General features: G+C 41.6%; 1 protein-coding gene across 2 annotated transcripts in view; it reads right to left on the bottom strand.

Annotated features, from left to right (window-relative positions):
* Positions 1-18,120, bottom strand: part of mgat5 (alpha-1,6-mannosylglycoprotein 6-beta-N-acetylglucosaminyltransferase) — a 176,232-nt gene that overhangs the window by 122,857 nt on the left and 35,255 nt on the right. The window contains exons 1-4 of one of the 2 annotated variants that reach the window (XM_068035083.1): positions 10,042-10,684; positions 8,863-8,939; positions 4,950-5,039; positions 657-728 (exon numbers count right to left, since the gene is read on the bottom strand). In XM_068035083.1, coding sequence (XP_067891184.1) covers positions 657-728; positions 4,950-5,039; positions 8,863-8,939; positions 10,042-10,051 — 249 coding nt within the window. In that variant the 5' untranslated portion in view covers positions 10,052-10,684. The other variant, XM_068035082.1, reaches the window with a different exon arrangement.

The raw sequence follows: 18,120 nt of genomic DNA on the forward strand, positions 1-18,120 counted from the left end.
GACATTCACTCCAAGGTCCCTCTCACTTCCTCTACACCGCTGTATATTCTCCCATTAATTGTGTATTCCTTTGCCTGGCTTGACCTCCCCAAATGCAACACCTCGCACTTCTCAGAATTGAATTCCATTTGCCACTTTTCTCCCCACCTGATCAGACCATTGATATCTTCCTGCAGTCTACAGCAGTTCTCCTCACGATTAACCACACGGCCAATTACTACTACATATGAAGCAAAAAAAATCTTTACATTCCACTAGCTGCTCTCTACAGTCAGTCCACTCATCAACTGCCATCTTCCCTTCAACTCTCATTTTAGTTCAACTCGAATGTGACTCATTTGAATCCCAGTCATCACTACCTTTTAAAACCTTGTAACTTGCTCCCAGCTACCTACCTAACATTGGACACTGACTCAGATTCCATCATCAGTAATCAAAACAAACAGCTCTGAAGGCCAAGTTTCCATTCCACAAGCCACCTTTCGGCTTCCAGTAGATTCCATCACTGGCATCACATCCTTGATCTGTACATAGAGCTCTTTGCTAGTGGCCAGTGTGAGGCAACATAATGAGATTGTACAGCAATAATATAATATAATACAAATACAGTGCATTGTCAACAAGTTAGGTGCCAGATTCATTTAATTAATACTAACCAAATTCTGTTGCTCCGTCTCTTCCCTAGGGCTCTTTGCGCGCCATGGCAGAGGAGGACACCAGTTTTCAACCTATCCCCAAAGAGAAAAAAACTATCAAAAATAGGATACACAGAGCTGAGAAACAAGAACAAAGCAGATTCTTTGAAACATATATGTGACGGACAAGACATCTCTATGTGCAAAAGTAGGCACTTAGTTTAAAATGTAACATACAATGCATACTTCAGACATCTCCAGCATGATCAGCAATTATATAGCTTTCATTCCACATCTCAGTACACCAATTAAAAAGCATAAGGGCAAAACTTTGTGAAATATCTGTAACAAACCCACAGGTTTAACTTATCACTAGTACTGACTTAAGTTCAAGAAAGGGAGTAATACACACTAAGTGACCAATAAATTTAGACAATTAACTATGGTAGGTTATTGAGAATACACACACAAATAAATAAAAATATCTCTCTCCCTTTCAAAACCTGCATTTTCAACCTCCCCTTTTTCTCTATTTCCTCATATTTTTGTGCAGGACTTTTTATCATGCTTCAACATTTATATATTTTTTCTCCGTTTTATGTCTCTAGCGATACAGTGCAAGCAGTTTGTAGGTCACTCAAAAGCAAAATACTGCAGAAGCTGGATATCTGACATAAAAACTGAAAATGCAGGAAATACTCAGCAAGTCTCACAGCATCTGTGGAAAGAGAAACAGAGTTAATGTTTCAGGTTATGACCTTATGTCAGATGGGTTCTGATAAAAGGTCATTGACCTGAAACATTGACTCTGGCTTCTCTCTCCACAGATGCTGGTAGACCTGTGGAGCATTTCCAGTATTTTCTGTTTTTATTACTGAAGGTAAAGCCGGACTACCCGACACGAACCCGACTAGACCAGACTACATGTGTCGGATTCAGTTCGTGTCAGGTCGAAACTCCATGTCCAGCATTCGGGCTCGGGTTGGGCTGGGCTGGACAGTGCTGCTTCCGGGAAGTCATAGGGATCAGGCTTACCCATGATTGCCCACTACTCCAGCTGCAGGAATAGCCTGCTGCCGGAACGGATGAAGGATATCCAGGTCGGGTCGAGTGCGAAAAAAAAATTAAAGGGCTCAGGCTCGGGATGGCTGTGGTCAGGTCCGGCCTAGGTCAGGTTTTAATTTTATACTCGAGCCAGGCTTGAATTGAAAGTTACTCATTTACTCTCTTTATCAGCATAACTGTTGATTCTCAATTTTGTCTCAACGTCCAAAGAACTCTTTATCTGTTGCTGAAAGCTACTATAAATAATTCTACATTTAAAGCATCATTTTCCTTTAGATAGCTGAAATAGTGATGCGGAAGATGGGTCAATATTTGCAGGGAAGTTCCTGGGAGTGTGCCAATATCCACATATCCCTCTCAAGTTTGAACTGTGTAACTGTACAGAAATAGTCCAGAATGCAGATTAATCTCAAAGTGCACATTACTGGAAATCAATGCGTATTAAGTATGAAAAAAATCAAATGATATGTAAACTTTACTGATATGTAAAAGATGTAAAGAATTATATATTCTTACAACAAATCACCAACTTGAACCCTTTGAGTAACCTGCTCAGTGATTCTCAGTTTGGCTTCCGCCAGGGCCACTCAGCTCCTGACCTCATTACAGCCTTGGTTCAAACATGGACAAAAGAGCTGAACTTAAGAGGTGAGGTGAGAGTGACTGCCCTTGACATCAAGGCAGCATTTGACCGAGTATGGCATCAAGGAGCCCTAGCAAAACTGATGACAATGGGAATCAGGGGGAAAATACTCCACTGGTTGGAGTCATAACTAATACAAAGGAAGATGGTTGTAGTTATTGGAGGTCAATCATCTGAGCTCCAGGACATCACTGCAGGAGTTCCTCAGGGTAGTGTCCTAGGCCCAACCATCTTCAGCTGCTTCATCAATGACCTTCCTTCAATCATGAGCTCAGAAGTGGGGATGTTCGCTGATAATTGCACAATGTTCAGCGCCATTCCCGACTCCTCAGAAACTGAAACAGTCCGTGTAGAAATGCAGCAAGACCTGGACAATATCCAGGCTTGGGCTGATAAGTGGCAAATAACATTTGCACCACACAAGTGCCAGGCAATGACCATCTCCAACAAGAGAGAATCTAACCATCTCCCCTTGACATTCAATTGCATTACCATCGCTGAATCCCCCACTATCAGCATCCTAGGGGCTACCATTGACCAGAAACTGAACTGGAGTAGCCATATAAATACCGTAGCTACAAGAGTAGGTCAGAGGCTAGGAATCCGGCAGCAAGTAACTCACCTCCTGACTCCTCAAATCCTGTCCACCATCTACAAGGCCCAAGTCAGAAGTGTGATGGCATACTCTCCACTTGCCTGGATGGGTACAGCTCTGACAACACTCAAGGAGTTATTAGCGAGAGACAGTATGGTTTTGTGAAGGGGAGGTCGTGTCTTACTAACTTGATTGAGTTTTTTGAGGAAATGACGAAGATGATTGATGAAGGAAGGGCAGTGGATGTTATCTATATGGACTTCAGTAAAGCCTTTGACAAGGCCCCGCATGGCAGACTGGTACAAAAGGTGAAGTCACACGGTATCAGAGGTGAGCTGGCAAGATGGATACAGAACTGGCTCGGTCATAGAAGACAGGGAGTAGCAGTGGAAGGGTGTTTTTCTGAATGGAAGGATGTGACTAGTGGTGTTCCGCAGGGATCAGTGCTGGGACCTTTGCTGTTTGTAGTATATATAAATGATTTGGAGGAAAATGTAGCTGGTCTGATTAGTAAGTTTGCGGACGACACAAAGGTTGGTAGAGTTGCGGATAATGATGAGGATTGTCAGAGGATACAGCAGGATATAGATCGGTTGGAGACTTGGGCGGAGAAATGGCAGATGGAGTTTAATCCGGACAAATGTGAGGTAATGCATTTTGGAAGGTCTAATGCAGGTGAGAGGTATACAGTAAATGGCAGAACCCTTAGGAGTATTGACAGGCAGAGAGATCTGGGCGTACAGGTCCACAGGTCACTGAAAGTGGCAACGCAGGTGGATAAGGTCGTCAAGAAGGCATACGGCATGCTTGCCTTCATCAGTCGGGGCATAGAGTATAAAAATTGGCAAGTCATGTTGCAGCTGTACAGAACCTTAATTAGGCCACACTTAGAATATTGCGTGCAATTCTGGTCGCCACACTACCAGAAGGACGTGGAGGCTTTGGAGAGGGTACAGAGGAGGTTTACCAGGATGTTGCCTGGTCTGGAGGGTATTAGCTATGAGGAGGTTGGAAAAACTCGGATCATTTTCACTGGAACGACGGAGGTGGAGGGGCGACATGATAGAGGTTTACAAAGTTCTGAGCGGCATGGACAGAGTGGATAATCAGAAGCTTTTTCCCAGGGTGGAAGAGTCAGTTACTAGGGGACATAGGTTTAAGGTGCGAGGGGCAAAGTTTAGTGGGGATGTGCGAGGCACGTTTTTTTTTTTTTTTATACACAGAGGGTGGTGAGTGCCTGGAACTTGCTGCCAGGGGAGGTGGTGGAAGCAGATACGATAGCGACGTTTAAGAGACATCTTGATAAATACATGAATAGGAAGGGAATAGAGGGATATGGGCCCCGGAAGTGCAGAGGGTGCTAGTTTAGGCAGGCATCAAGATCGGCACAGGCTTGGAGGGCCGAATGGCCTGTTCCTGCGCTGTACTGTTCTTTGACAAGGCAGCCCGCTTGATTGGCACCCCATCTACAAATATTCACTCCCTCCAGCACTGACGCACAGTGGCAGCAGTGTGTACTATCTACAAGATGCACTGCAGCAACGCACCAAGGCTCCTTAGACAACACCTTCCAAACCTGCGACCTCTACCAACTAGAAGGACAAGGACAGCAAATGCATGGGACCACCACCGCCTGCATGTTCCCCAAGTCATACACCATACTGACTTGGAACTATAATCGCCGTTCCTTCACTGTCGCTAGGTCAAAATCCTGGAACTCCCTTCCTAACAGCACTGTGGGTGTACTTATCTCCCATGGACTGCAGCGGTTCAAGAAGGCAGCTCACCACCACCTTTTCGAGGGCAAATTGGGATGGGCAGTAAATGCTGGCCTAGCTAGCGACACCCACAATTGATGAATGTATAAAAAAAAAAGTTCAAAATGGGGGAGGTGATTCTTTACCATTTTTCTCAAATTCTAAATTATCCACAAAAAAATTGCACATGCAGGCACTGGTCCGAATAAGAACAAAAGCCACATTTTACATAATTTAGGCATACTGCCACTAACCTCACTGAGGTAAATAAAAAATGAGCAAATGGACCCATCCACACCATAGCTGGCATAGCAAGGATCTGATCGCCACATAGTCTTCATCCACTGGAAAGCAAGAAATGTAAAACAAATTTAAGCCTTATGCAGAATAAACAAACATTCAGTAGAGAATTTTAACATAAGTATGAGTCAAATAATTCTTGTTCTGCAACTCATCTTTTAGCTCTGTTAAACATTAGATTATTTACTAGTCACAAGGTATAGATAAGACGACCAATAGAGCCAACCTAGCTTAACTATCTATAAAGAAGTTCAGCCTCTCAACATCCAGCTTTCCTTGAAAAAAGATTGTGTTTTGGTCTCAGTTTATTCTACTAGGAAGTCCATCTTACATGTCTAATCACAAAAGTATTCCTGACTCATTACTGTTGTTACGGCCAGGTGGCAAGGGGTTTGGGTGGTCCCCACGTTTCACCTCCCAACTGACTGCAATTGTGTTTTGTAAAAATGATGCTTTAGCCCCCGAGACAGACAGTGACAGGTTTTCTTGTAGGTTTAAAAAAGATTAACTATTTATTGAACAATATTCATTCCCTGAAATGTTCGCAACACTCACACATTTTCTTAGCTATCTCTTAGCCTGGAATGCATCATTTTGTCCTTAACAGACAGTAAGGCAATGCTCCAATACAGAGGCAAGGTTGCCTGACCTTCGGCAGCCATCTTTCGACGCATTGCCCACCCTTTTTATTTTAAGAAAAGGTGATGTCAATTTTAAAGAGTCCACCTTGAATAAAGCTGGTATCTTAAAAGTAGGAAAATGATGTGTCTTCACTGGGCATGAACTCTATTCACAAATTCCTAAATTAATAAATTTGCTGGTTTGAATTTGTATTCTGTCTTACTGTTGCAGTTTAATTTGAAGTTATATTCTAAAATTACCTATCATATATGTGTCATTTTCTTCCAATGTTGAAATGCCATAGTTTCGCCAGTATTACTTCAGTATTCTTTTGTCAAGTCAAAAGTTCTGTGCTCAAATCTCATCATAGATTTGGAAGGCAATCTAGAGTGATCCTCCAATGTAGTACTGATGAGGAACCACAGTCAGAGGTGACATCTTTTGAAGAAGAGTCATAGACCTAAAACAGTAACTGTTTCTCTTCATAGAGGCTGCCAGACCTGCTGAGTATTTCTAGCATTTTCTGTTTTTATTTCATTTTGTAGATTACCTGCTTCAATTAACTGCACCTGCTAATTTGATACCAGCTGCTGATTTAAAGAGGTTGGATTGAGCTTCTAACCCTAAACCATTGACAAATTGTTCTGGGATGCTAGGATTTAAGGCCTCCTCTATATCACTCAGCTATTCTGCTCAGGTGCTATTGCTCAAACTCAGTGTATAAACTCTCACCCATAACTATATCTGAGCTCAGAAGGCAGTAGGAAAGACGGGTTCGAATGATGTAAATTTGAACTAGAATGAAGGGAAAGATCTGAGCTTCACCAAGATAGAAAGAGAAACAAGTGGCTGGCAAGGAGGGAGCAGCTTCAGGCTATCAAAACCAACATTTCTAATCCAGTAAAGGCTCATCCTCTATCTGAATCCCGTTTAGTATTCTGGCAAGAAACTGAAGAAGCACACACAAAAAGCTTTGGCTATGCAGAAATGAGGTGCTTTATTGCATCCTTGGTATCAAACTGAAGAGGAAATCTTGTAGAATAGGCTGGCAGGCAGGCAGGAGAAGCTAAAGGAAGTGGACTAGCTCAGTAGAACAGATTTTTCACTAATTTTGGCATCACTTGAGTGGGGGAAAAACTTTGGAAGGGCTGACAAAGTTGGCTCAAACTGGTGCCAGCTTTGAGTCCTCAAGAGTTCTGAACTATGGAAAGCTGACTTGTTGGGTATACTCATGTAGCTTGGGACCCACTTCAAATGGTCTCATTTAATGCATACTGGCCAGAAGTCACAGGCAGTTATTGCACAAACCTATGTTATGTTCGAAGGTACATCAAGAACTCATTCTGGCCCTTTGTTATTACAAAGGCCCAACTACATTTAGTAATAGTATGTGAAATATGTTATTTTCCTCCCAATAATTGTACACAATAAATGAAATCCAGCAGAAAAAAAATCCTTTATAAAACAGCAAAACTTCGGACACAGTAACTATGGTCTCAAACACCATACAAAAAGAAAAACTGAAGGCCCCACCCTGAGACAGCATTTTCATGTACCATGGTAAAGATTAAGTGTGGAACACACCATTATGACTTCTACCAGAACATTTGAACTGCCTTGTGATTTCTTCTAACCTCACCCTCTCATGAAATGATAGCATATTACTACACGGTCATTAAAAAAGACAACTTTTATAACCCCATATATAGAGAGACTGAATTTAATTAAGTCTCAGAACTATGTTCATCGTTCCTATACATAGTGGGAAGAGTGGAAGAAAACAAAATTAATCTTAGTAAAAGTGTAAAGTATAACCCAGAATGGCGACTGCCTTCACCTCACCAACTCTCTTCCGACTCTTTACTCAGCTTCTCATCTGCTGAAGAACCAAACCAGCAAGTCTCAAGTTCAGTTCTCGGTCTGTGCCAAGTTGGCTAATGCTCAGACAAAAAAGTATTGGGGAATTACAACTTACTTCAGCACACTTTTTGTTTGGGGCGGGTTGGGGGGGTGGGTGGGAAGAGGAACGTTCTTGATGGCTATTTAGTGACTTCTGTTGTAAAGTACATGTGCACTGACACTGGTCAATCAATCTAGGCAGTGATGCACCATTTCAGGGCTCACATAGGTCCTAGTTTCTTGGATGGCTAGCCCCCTTGGAGGTTTATCCAAAACACTCAGCAAACGAGGAGATTTCTCATCTACAGCTGCCCCTCAGTGACATCATCTGAAAGCAGAGTGCTAGTTTTCACATACTCAGCTCTACCTCACCACCACTTCTCTTGACTCTTCCTCTGTTGCTAAATTATCAGACTGCTTATTTGACGTCCAGTACTGAATGAGCAGAAATTTCTTCCGATTAAAGATTGGGAAGACTGAAGCCATTGTTTACAGTTCCCCTCCAAACTTCCTTCCCTAGCTACTGACTCCATCCCTCTGCCTAGCAACAATCTTGAGATGAAGCCAGTCTGTTCACAACCTTGGTGTCACATTTGACCCCAAGAGGAGCTTCCAACCTCATATTCACGTCATCACTAAGACTGTTTATTTCCACCTCCATATCACCTGACTTCACCTCTGCCTCAGCTCATCTGCTGCCACTGAAACCCTCATTCATACCATCATGATCTCTAGACTTGACTATTCCAACGCACTATTGGTTGATCTCCTACATTCTACTCTCCATAAGCATGAGGTCATCCAAAATTCTGCTGCCCATGTCTTAACTAGCACCACATCCTGTTCCCCCATCACCCCTATGCTCGCTGCCCTACACTGGCACCCAGTCAAGCAAAGTCTTTATTTTAAAATTCTCATCTTTGTTTTCAAATCCCTCCATGGCCTCGTCCCTCCCCATCTTGAATCTCCTCCAGCCCCACAACCGTCCAAGATGTGTGTTCCTCTAATTTTAATTGCTCCATTATTGGTGGTCACACCTTCAGTTGCCAAGGCCCTGGAATACCCTCCCTACAATTCTGTCTCTCCACCCTGCTTTCCTCCTTACGACGCTCTTTAAAACCTACCTCTTTGACCAAGCTTTTGGTCATCTGATCCAATATCTCTTTTTATGGCTTAGTGTTAGACTTTGTTTAGTAATGCCCCTTGGGACATTTTATTACATTAAAGGTGCTATATAAATGCAAGCTGTTGTTGTGGGGGGTAAAGGATTGAGAAAATATTTCTGTAAACATAAAAAGCAAAATATTGGAAATAGAACTGAAATTCTCCAAGTGTTTAGGGCTTTACCTTCAATTTGCTCTCACAGTGAGGGAAGCCGTCCATAGGAGGCATTTCACACTGTTCCTGGGCTCCATTAATTAGATCTGCAGAGACAAAAGAAGGCACTCAATTCAAACTACTGGGGAAGGAGGTTCAAAAACATCTCATCTACTGAACAATAATGCAATATAATCCATTTTCACTACTGACTTTTGCATATGATTGCATCGGAGAGATTACAACAATGACATAACACCTCTGCGGATGCTATTCCAAGTATAAATTTTAACTTAATTTTTTTTATGCACAAAATAAATATTGCTGGACAACCACTTTCAAATTAAACTCTCATCTATGTGCCATGAAGAAAACAAGGCACCAATCTAGATATGGTTGATAAAATAGAACATCTAAAGTAGCAAACATAACCAAATGGGTCATCATTTGATACATCTTTCTGTTCTAATTATATCAGATTTCTACCAGTTACAACAGTACTTTCATTTCAGAAATAGAAAATTATGGAAAAGTATGTCAACCAGAAGAGAAAAAAAGGGACCTTCAGTGACTTTTCATGTTTTCCTGACTTTTGCTATTGCCAGCATTTGTTTTTTTTTTTGAGATTTAGCAAGCATCCTTTGGATTCTGCATAGAAGTGTAGACATACGTTCAGGAACAACACAATAACGATCCAAAGTGGAGTCAAATGGGGGTGGAGGTGGGGGGGGGGGGGGGGGGGGGGAGGAAGAAAGGGAGTACAAAGTGCCAGCAAGGAACATTATATAAATTTTCAGGCAATTGCAAAAACCTGTATTTTTTCCAGATGTTATTTAGCTTTTATTTTCAGCATTAAAACTAGAAAAATAATGATCTCAATTTGCTGAGAAATAATTGTGCCTTTTTGTTTGTCTTTGTATAATGAAGCTAAATGACCAGGTACAATTATTTACGAATCAAACATAAAATTTGTGTGAAAATGGTAGTTCCAAAAATCAAACACACAGCATAGCCACGCGCACCAAGTTTGAGGCAAAGAGCTAGCACAAGAAAGAGTAACAGATTTGTTTGAGTAAAAAAGGAACTTTAAATTTTAATAAGCCTTTAAAAGGTAGATAATGCAATTGGCAAAGGGGAAGTCTTTATAGAGCACATAAAAAATACAAATGTTTAGTCAATGTAATATAAAAGCATTGTAAAATTTCATACTTTCCACCATCTTTAAAACTTATGACAAGGTGCAGGCAGGCAGGCAAGCTGCAAAAGGACAGTATGTTGTGCCCAGCCATGGATAAAAGAACATTTAGTTATTCAAAGTAAAATATGTTTTTTCTTAACCCTTTATAAAGTTCCAAAAATAATTTATAACAATTCACAATAGTCAGTTCTTGCATTCCTTCTAACTGATTATCAAGTCTTAACTCCTTGCAAGAATGATGCCTCACTCTTCCTTACCACCACCCAAACCTTAAATCCTGATCAAAAAGTCACAAGACTCATAATAACCTATTTAAATTACAGCACCATTGCTAGAGGCAGGCCAGTGTTCCACTGCAATGTTGTAATGGACATGAGGAGTCTTCTCTGACCCTGGGAGATACAAGTGCAAGCCAGGACTGAAGGGGAGGAGCAGGGAAAGGGAATGAATTTATCAAACAGGAAAAATCTGGGAATTTTAAAAATACAAACTGTTTTTTAAAAAAACCTCAAAAGACCCTTCAAAGGCTACAAAGGGGCCAAATGGCCTACTCCTATTCCTACATTTTAATATTTTCAGGCAATATTTTTGGTTACTTTCTACCAAAGAAAAGTAAGTGCAGTGCTATACCAGCATATCAAAAAAGAGATTACATACTTACCTGCCACATTAACCTTCTCAACTGTGCCAGCGCTGGGGTTCACAGTAGTGGTCGCATTAGTAGAATTTATTCCTGTCCCATTTGAAATGATCAGGTTGTCCACTCTGGACTCCAATTTACCAAGACGCTGCAAAATGTTATCAAGGAGGACAGCCAATGTCTTCTTCAAATCTGGAAGATATTTTATATAATTTCAGTAACATTTCTGTTAGCAGATTTGACCGAATTATATCAACAGATCTATAATTTCTTCACAATTAAAAGTTTTGCATTTGCACATGTGGACATGGCGCACAAAGCATACAATTATGAAAGTTGAGCCAAACACAAAGCACACCACTATGACCAAAAAAAAGCTGCCTATTCAAAACAGAACAACAATTTCCCTCAGGATCAGAAAAGGCCTTCCATTTCCTCCAACAGCTGTAGACACCTGCTATAAAACTGACCCCCTAACCAATCTCTACAGCTTAAATCGGAGTTAAATGCCACAAAGACACGGGCAGACTTTCAGCTTTTGGACACAATTGGTGATACAGGCACAAGTTTTTAGACGTGTCTGAGATTCTGCTCAAACACATTTGCATAATGGCAAATGTGAAATCTGCCACCAACGATCACAATCAGGTGCAGTTTCATTAATACAGCAGAAAATGGATTTAAATCACAAAAAATGTGTTTTAGCCCACCATCTATAAATAACTGAAAATGACTGTAAAAACACACACAAAATTGTGTTATTGTTTTAAAAAGGTCCATTGGTGTTCTTGCGCTTCAAAAAAAAATTCACAGCATCCTTGAAGGCCTGCAAACGAGCACTAGAACACATGAAAGGTTACAGACTTGAAACATTAACTGCTTCTCTCACTACAGCTGCTGCCAGACCTGCTGAGTGTTTCCAGCATTTTCTGTTTTTATTTCTGATTTCCAGCATTCGCAGTATTTTGCTTTTGTACAAAAGGAAGATAGTTTTGGCTGTTGGAGACCAATCATCTCAGCCCCAGGACAGTGCTGCACGAGTTCCTCAGAGCAGTGTACCAGGCCCAATCATCTTCAGCTGATTCATCAATGACGCTCTCTCCACCAGAAGGTCAGAAAGTGAAAATGTCTGCTGGTGATTGCAGTGTATTTGGTTCTATTCACAGCTCCTCAGATAATGAAGCAGTCCTTGGCCAGATGCAGCAAGATCTGGGCAACATCCTGGCTTGAGATGATATGTCTCAAGTAACACTTCACACAAGTGCCAGGTAATTAGCAACTCCAACAAAAGAGAATCTAACCACCTCCCCTTGACATTCAATGGGAAACCATCATGCAAATACATATGATCTGATGGCCATTACAGAGACATGGCTGCAGGATGACAAAGACTGGGACCTGAATATTCAAGGGTACATGATATTTAGGAAGGACAGGAAGCTAGGAAAACGTGGAGGGGTAGCTCTGTTAATTAAAGGATGACATTGATACAATAGAGAGAGATGACCTTGGTTTCGGAGATCAAGCTGTAGAATCAATTTGGGTAGAGATGAGCAGTAGTAAAGGTAAGAAGTCACTTGTGGAGTAGTTGAGAGGCCCCCTAACAGTAACCACACGGTAGGACAGGGTATACAGGATGAAATAATGGGAGTTTGAGAGAAAGGTACAATGATGATCACCGGTGATTTGTATGTACATATAGATTGGACGAATCAGATTGGCAAAGATAGCCTGGGTGATAAATTCAGTGTTTTGGGGACAGTTTCTTGGAGCAGCATGTTCTAGAGCCAACCAGAGAGCAGGCTATACTAGATCCGGTACTGTGCAATGAGACAGGATTAATAAATGACCTCAGTGAAGGCGTCCCTTGGTAACAGTGATCATAATATGATCGAATTTCACATTCAGTTTACAGTTATTTTCCAAAGAGTACGTGGTCTCCTTATTCTACCAAATGCACTACCTCACACTTAGCTATACTGAAGTTCATTCACCAGTTAAATGTCCTTGCTGCATGTTTATTAAATATATTCCTGTATTCTATTGCAGTCCTCTGTATTAACTGCACCTCCCAGTCTGGTGTCATCCACCAATTTTGAAATTGTAATTCTGGTTCCCAAGTCCAAATTGTTTACATAAACGGTGAACAACAGTGGTTCCAGTGGCGATCCTTGTGAAACAACTCTTCCCGATCTGAGTAACAACCTTTAACTCCCTACACTCTTCTGTTTTGCAAACATCCTGCTATCCATTCTGCTACTTGTCCCCTGACTCTGCATGCTTTGATCTTATTCACAAGTCATTGTGCAGTGCCTACAGCAGGTACCACAACTCTCAAGGACAGTCAAGCTTCCGAATCCATTGGGTTACCACAGGCAGTTGACTGCAGAGTGCCAATGCCATTCATGACAAGCCTATACAAGTTGGTCGTGGATTCCTCCACAATCTTTGCCACTCTGGAATAGATCCTTGGAAAGCAGTTCACTGAGCAATTGTTGGCACACACAAATCATCTCTCTTTGAAAGGCCGGACCCTTAAAGTCTGCATCTGTCCATTAGAGACAAGATGCATGCAGGGCCTCTGGTGAACCATTTGTTAGCTGCTCTTGCCACCTGCACCCTATCACCCATGCAGACTACTAACTATTTAAACAGAGCACCAATTTCTGTGCTGCTGCATGCAAAGACAAGTGACTGGCAGTGTATTGTCAGGAGGTCACACCCCTTTGGTCTGTGCAATTGCAGGGCCCCAAGTCTTTTGAAAGACCTAGAAAAGGAGAAGAAGAACAGCATTAGCATGTAATGAGAGTAAACAGTGGCAAATGAGTGGCAACACAATGGTATGTGTGCGTGGGTATTAAGTAAAAAGGGATGATACCCAAAACCTTCTATGCATGTCTTCCAGCCTAGCCACTTCCAATATTGCATGCCATTTCTGCCTACAACATTGACAGGTCTCTGTTTCACTGGTGTTAGGGTTTGCAGAGTTGTGTGACATGCTCCAGTTCATGAGCTCTCCCTTCGTTGTATGTAAGCTTCTTTTGCAAGAGTGACATTGGGATATTGTGCACCCTATTGAAGGATTTTGAAGATGCAAGGTAGCTTAGTGTGGTGTGCAAGCTGAGACAAAGAAGCAGCTAGCGTGACGAGAGTAAAGTAGTTGCGAGAACAATAAGAAGTCTCAAGTGTGACTGCAATCAGAAGGTGTCAAGTACGCCGTTGCGAATGGCATGGGAAGCAGTGGAGAGAAGGATTGATTGTGCTAGCTCTGAAGTAAGGTGGTTCAGGGCTGTATAGAGATTGAGGAAAGGAGAGTCTTTGACAGTTTTGGTGAGATTGTTAAGTATCACTTGGTACTGCAGTCAAGTTCCTTGGAACAATGCTGCTGGCATTGACCTGCTGAGTTTGCTCTTGGCTAATTTGACAGGGAACTTAACACCTGTCAAAGATACCTGTGGAGGGGCAGGGATGGAGGGGGAGCGGTGGAACCCTGGACAACAGTATCACGCTTGCGAGAAGTGAGACGATGACAAAATACAGACTCAAACTGAACAGTTATAAAAACTGACTACTTTAAAAAAAAAAGACAATGCTGCAAAAGATGGCCACATGTGTATTTAAACATTGCCACTTAACTCCACCCATCCTGAAACAAAGAAGGTATGAAGTAGAAACATGATAACCAGATTATTCTCATCCTGGGCCATTGTGTGATCACCAAGGGGGAGGGACCAAAGTGTAACAGAATCTGATGCGACAAAGGTTTTACCTTAAAAAGGCAGACAGACATACACCACCAAAAGCTTGTCCAGCTAAGAGCTGGGAGAGAGAATCCAAGCCAGAAGGGAAGATGTCCTGTTGCAAATTCTACATTTTCAACTTACACAATGAACTGGAAGTGATTCTCTGGCTTCAAACTGAACTTTCAACTGAGAGAGAAATCTACAAAAAATTTCAGGCCTGCAACCAAAAAGAACTTGACTAGAGAGAATTCAACAGGTTTACGGTGAACCCTGAAATCCTAACTCACCTGAAAATCACTTACTCCTTTTCCTCTGTTGGGACAGCGCACACGCGAGAGTAGATGAAGTTGCAACAATTGTGGGATAAGGCATATTGCTCACTAAATAATTAACCTTCTGTTTTAAACCAAAACATGGGGTTAAACCCCAATAATAAAAATTGCTGCAGTCAGGTGGGAATTAAACAGTTAACCACCCACACACCTCACCACGTGGCCGTAACATCATGATGCCCGCTGCTTCAATAACTCATTCGCCACTAAACATCTTTAAAAAGATGTACCTCTCCTTGAGGCTGCAGGCTGCATTTAAGTAGCTCCCATCCCACCAGATCTCCCACTTAGCCTTGCCTACAATTAGCACGATTAGTACTCACAACTCATCTCTTCAACATAAAATGAGGCAGGACCATAAAACTGACCGTGCCTCCTGCCGAAATACAAATTGTCCCTTATTGTTACAAGCAAATCATTCTAATATAGAAAATTCTATTCAACTAGTTTAATACTTTCCATGTAAATTTTACAATTGACATCTTAAATCACAAACCTGATTTCCAGTACCAAGAAATTTCAATTCAATTTCATTTCAAACTGCTCTCACTTGAAGCAGTGGGTAACTTCAGTAATGAACTGAGTTTCTCAGTTCTACTTACCGGCATTACAGCAGTCACATAATAAGAAAAGAGGAAATGTGATGACTGATTGTTGCTTCAATATTATTCGGCACAAAAGGCAAATCTTAGAACAGATCGAAAACATTTGGGAGGATAAAAAACACAACAGGTCATGTTCTGTGTCAGAGTGTATCAGCAACTTTCTGGTTGAGCAGTGAATCAGCAGGAAAACTGACTGATAGTTGAGATTCACAGGCCTGTCCATCCATGAAACAGAGCCACAGAGACCCGAGACAGCCCATTTGGGAAAGCACTGCAAAGAAGCAGTTCCATCATCAGAAGGAAAAAGGTAAAGAGGACAATGGTAGGGCCAGGGGGAAAGAGGAGCTGGAACAGCTGGTGAAAACTGGACACAGCACTCTTGCTATTTGCACATGCTTTCCACAAGTCAGGAGGCTGAAGTCAGGACATGCAGGTCAGTGAGAGGCAACAGCAGTTTAACACATTAATTGCAGGAAACTTCATACAACCTGACTTTACATCACATCACTCCATCATAGTAATAACTAGCAATGCAACAGTGTTTGCTATCCAGCATTGTTCTGGATGGCAGAAAAGTGGAAATCTACATTTTGAAGCATGCAATTTTTAAAATAAAAATTTCTAAATTATTGCCCTTTACTTCAGCTACTGTGGAGGTAGCCAGCCACATTATGCTGCTGAAGGATCAGAGACCTGCAGCAGTAGTTGCCTTCTTTCTGCTGAGCCGTCTCTCTATCAAAATTATGTAAATAAGGCTGACCCAAAAAAATTGGCACAGCCACAGGACAGGCAGTCGTCCCGATTTGAAGTTCTGATTTTCTCTCTCTTTCAGCGAGATCCACTTTCAGCTTGCAACAAATTAACTGACACCACATGGCAAATCATAATTTCTGGAGCATTTTCCTTTTTAAAAAACCCCACAAAAACCTTGTTCACCACTTTTACCACCTCTACTTGCTGCAGGAAGATGAGGATAATATGGTTAAGAAAACAAGGCAAAAAAAAACACACAGAAATCACCCAAAGGCAATGCTACTTTTTTGTTAGCTATGACGAAGACAAAAGGGTTGAGAGATCCGGGGCAGAAGGGAAAAAAATTCTCAGTACTTCTAGGGAGAATCTAAGTCAATTTTTATGCTTTGACAGAGTTACCATTGTTAACCAAACATTGCAGACTATTTGCTAAAGTCTCACTAAGTATTTTGGGTTTTAATCTGCATCGTTGTGCACAAAGAGGCATGTTTTAAACTTCTAATTGAGGAGGGAAGATCACGTGATGTAGCTGGACTGGTCTTAATCCTTTCTGCAAATATTTGGGGGCACGGAGCATGTCCTGGTCGACATGACAGTACCAAAAACCATAATTGAGATTTTACAAAAAGTTAATTCTCTTCTTACTTCAACTCATACTGGTGTATAAATCAAAGACCAACCAGACCAAAGTCAAAACCTTGGTTGTGAAATGAGAATTTAGTCAGAGGTATGGAGTTGAATTGTACAAAAGATGAACCCGATAACTATTAAAATCAAGACCAACAAGCAAAGCCTCAACCGTGACAAAATGAGATGCCATACTATTTAATAAGCAAGTTTTATAGCATTTTTGGCATTGATGCAATACTGTTCTTGAACAATGAGAGAACTATTAGTTAAATTAACCAAGCAGCAAGACCATCACCACAAAAAATTAGTGTCACATCAACTACAGTACAACAAATGGTATGAATATTTACACTAAAAAACTTCCATATTGCAGTAAATTTAGAGGCACAGAATTTCCTTGAACTATGGAATTGACAGATTGATGATGCATGTTCTTTGTGCCCATTTTGCCAACAGCAATTTACATGAAAATTTCCTGCAGAAGTCAAGATGGTGTAAAGATATTGCAAAAAGAGAATGATTTCAAAGCATGCTTAATTGCGCAGAGTGAGGCTTGGAGTTAAGTAGCAGATTTGAGGTATCACTGGACCTGGAATTCAACAGTAGGTGAGTGAGGAGGCACATAGTCCTGGAGCATTATGGGCACACTGCTGCTCTACATTCTGTGAATAGGAATCAGGAGCAAATTGTGGCTCCAGCCTCTGAATCCACATCCTTCAATTGCACCAAACATTCCTGGTTAAGGTCATGTTTTGGTGTCACAATATTTGGACACTTTTGGAAAACACAAGCTCTTCTTTTTGACAAGGATCATGGGAGTTTCAAAATGGGGCCTTGAGAAACCAGTGTGTAACTTCTATGACCCTCCCACTAGACACTTAGGAGGCCCTCTAGTTGGTAGAAATGTAATCCCTCTCTGCCTCTATTCTGTTGGGGACATGCTGTATGCAATAAACTCAGGAGCCCCACTTGTGCTGCAGTGCCTCTGCTCCCAGGCTTGGAATGAACCTGAGCTATAGAAATGCAAGGTCTTGATGATCTTCGTTTCTGCAAATGCTCTGTGGCTTGTAGATTGCATGTCCTCACGTAGCATGTTGCAGGGTGGGCCAACAGTTCACTGCTAAACTTTAGTCTCTGCAGGCATAATCCATCTGACAATTCCTAGGATGTCATCTGTTGCCTATACACTCAGCAGACGAGTATTGTTGGGCTAGTTATTACTTATGAGCATGCTACCGCATGACAACTTCCTCTTCAGTTCTTAGAACCATAGAAAAGTTACAGCACAGAAGGAGGCCATTCAGCCCATTGTTTCTGCGCTGACAAAAAAAGAAACTAGCCGCCCAATTTAATACCACCTTCCAGCACCTCGCCCGTAGCATTGCAG

This window comes from Heterodontus francisci, chromosome 7 (assembly GCF_036365525.1).
Source record: "Heterodontus francisci isolate sHetFra1 chromosome 7, sHetFra1.hap1, whole genome shotgun sequence".
Taxonomy (NCBI): Eukaryota; Metazoa; Chordata; class Chondrichthyes; order Heterodontiformes; family Heterodontidae; genus Heterodontus; species Heterodontus francisci.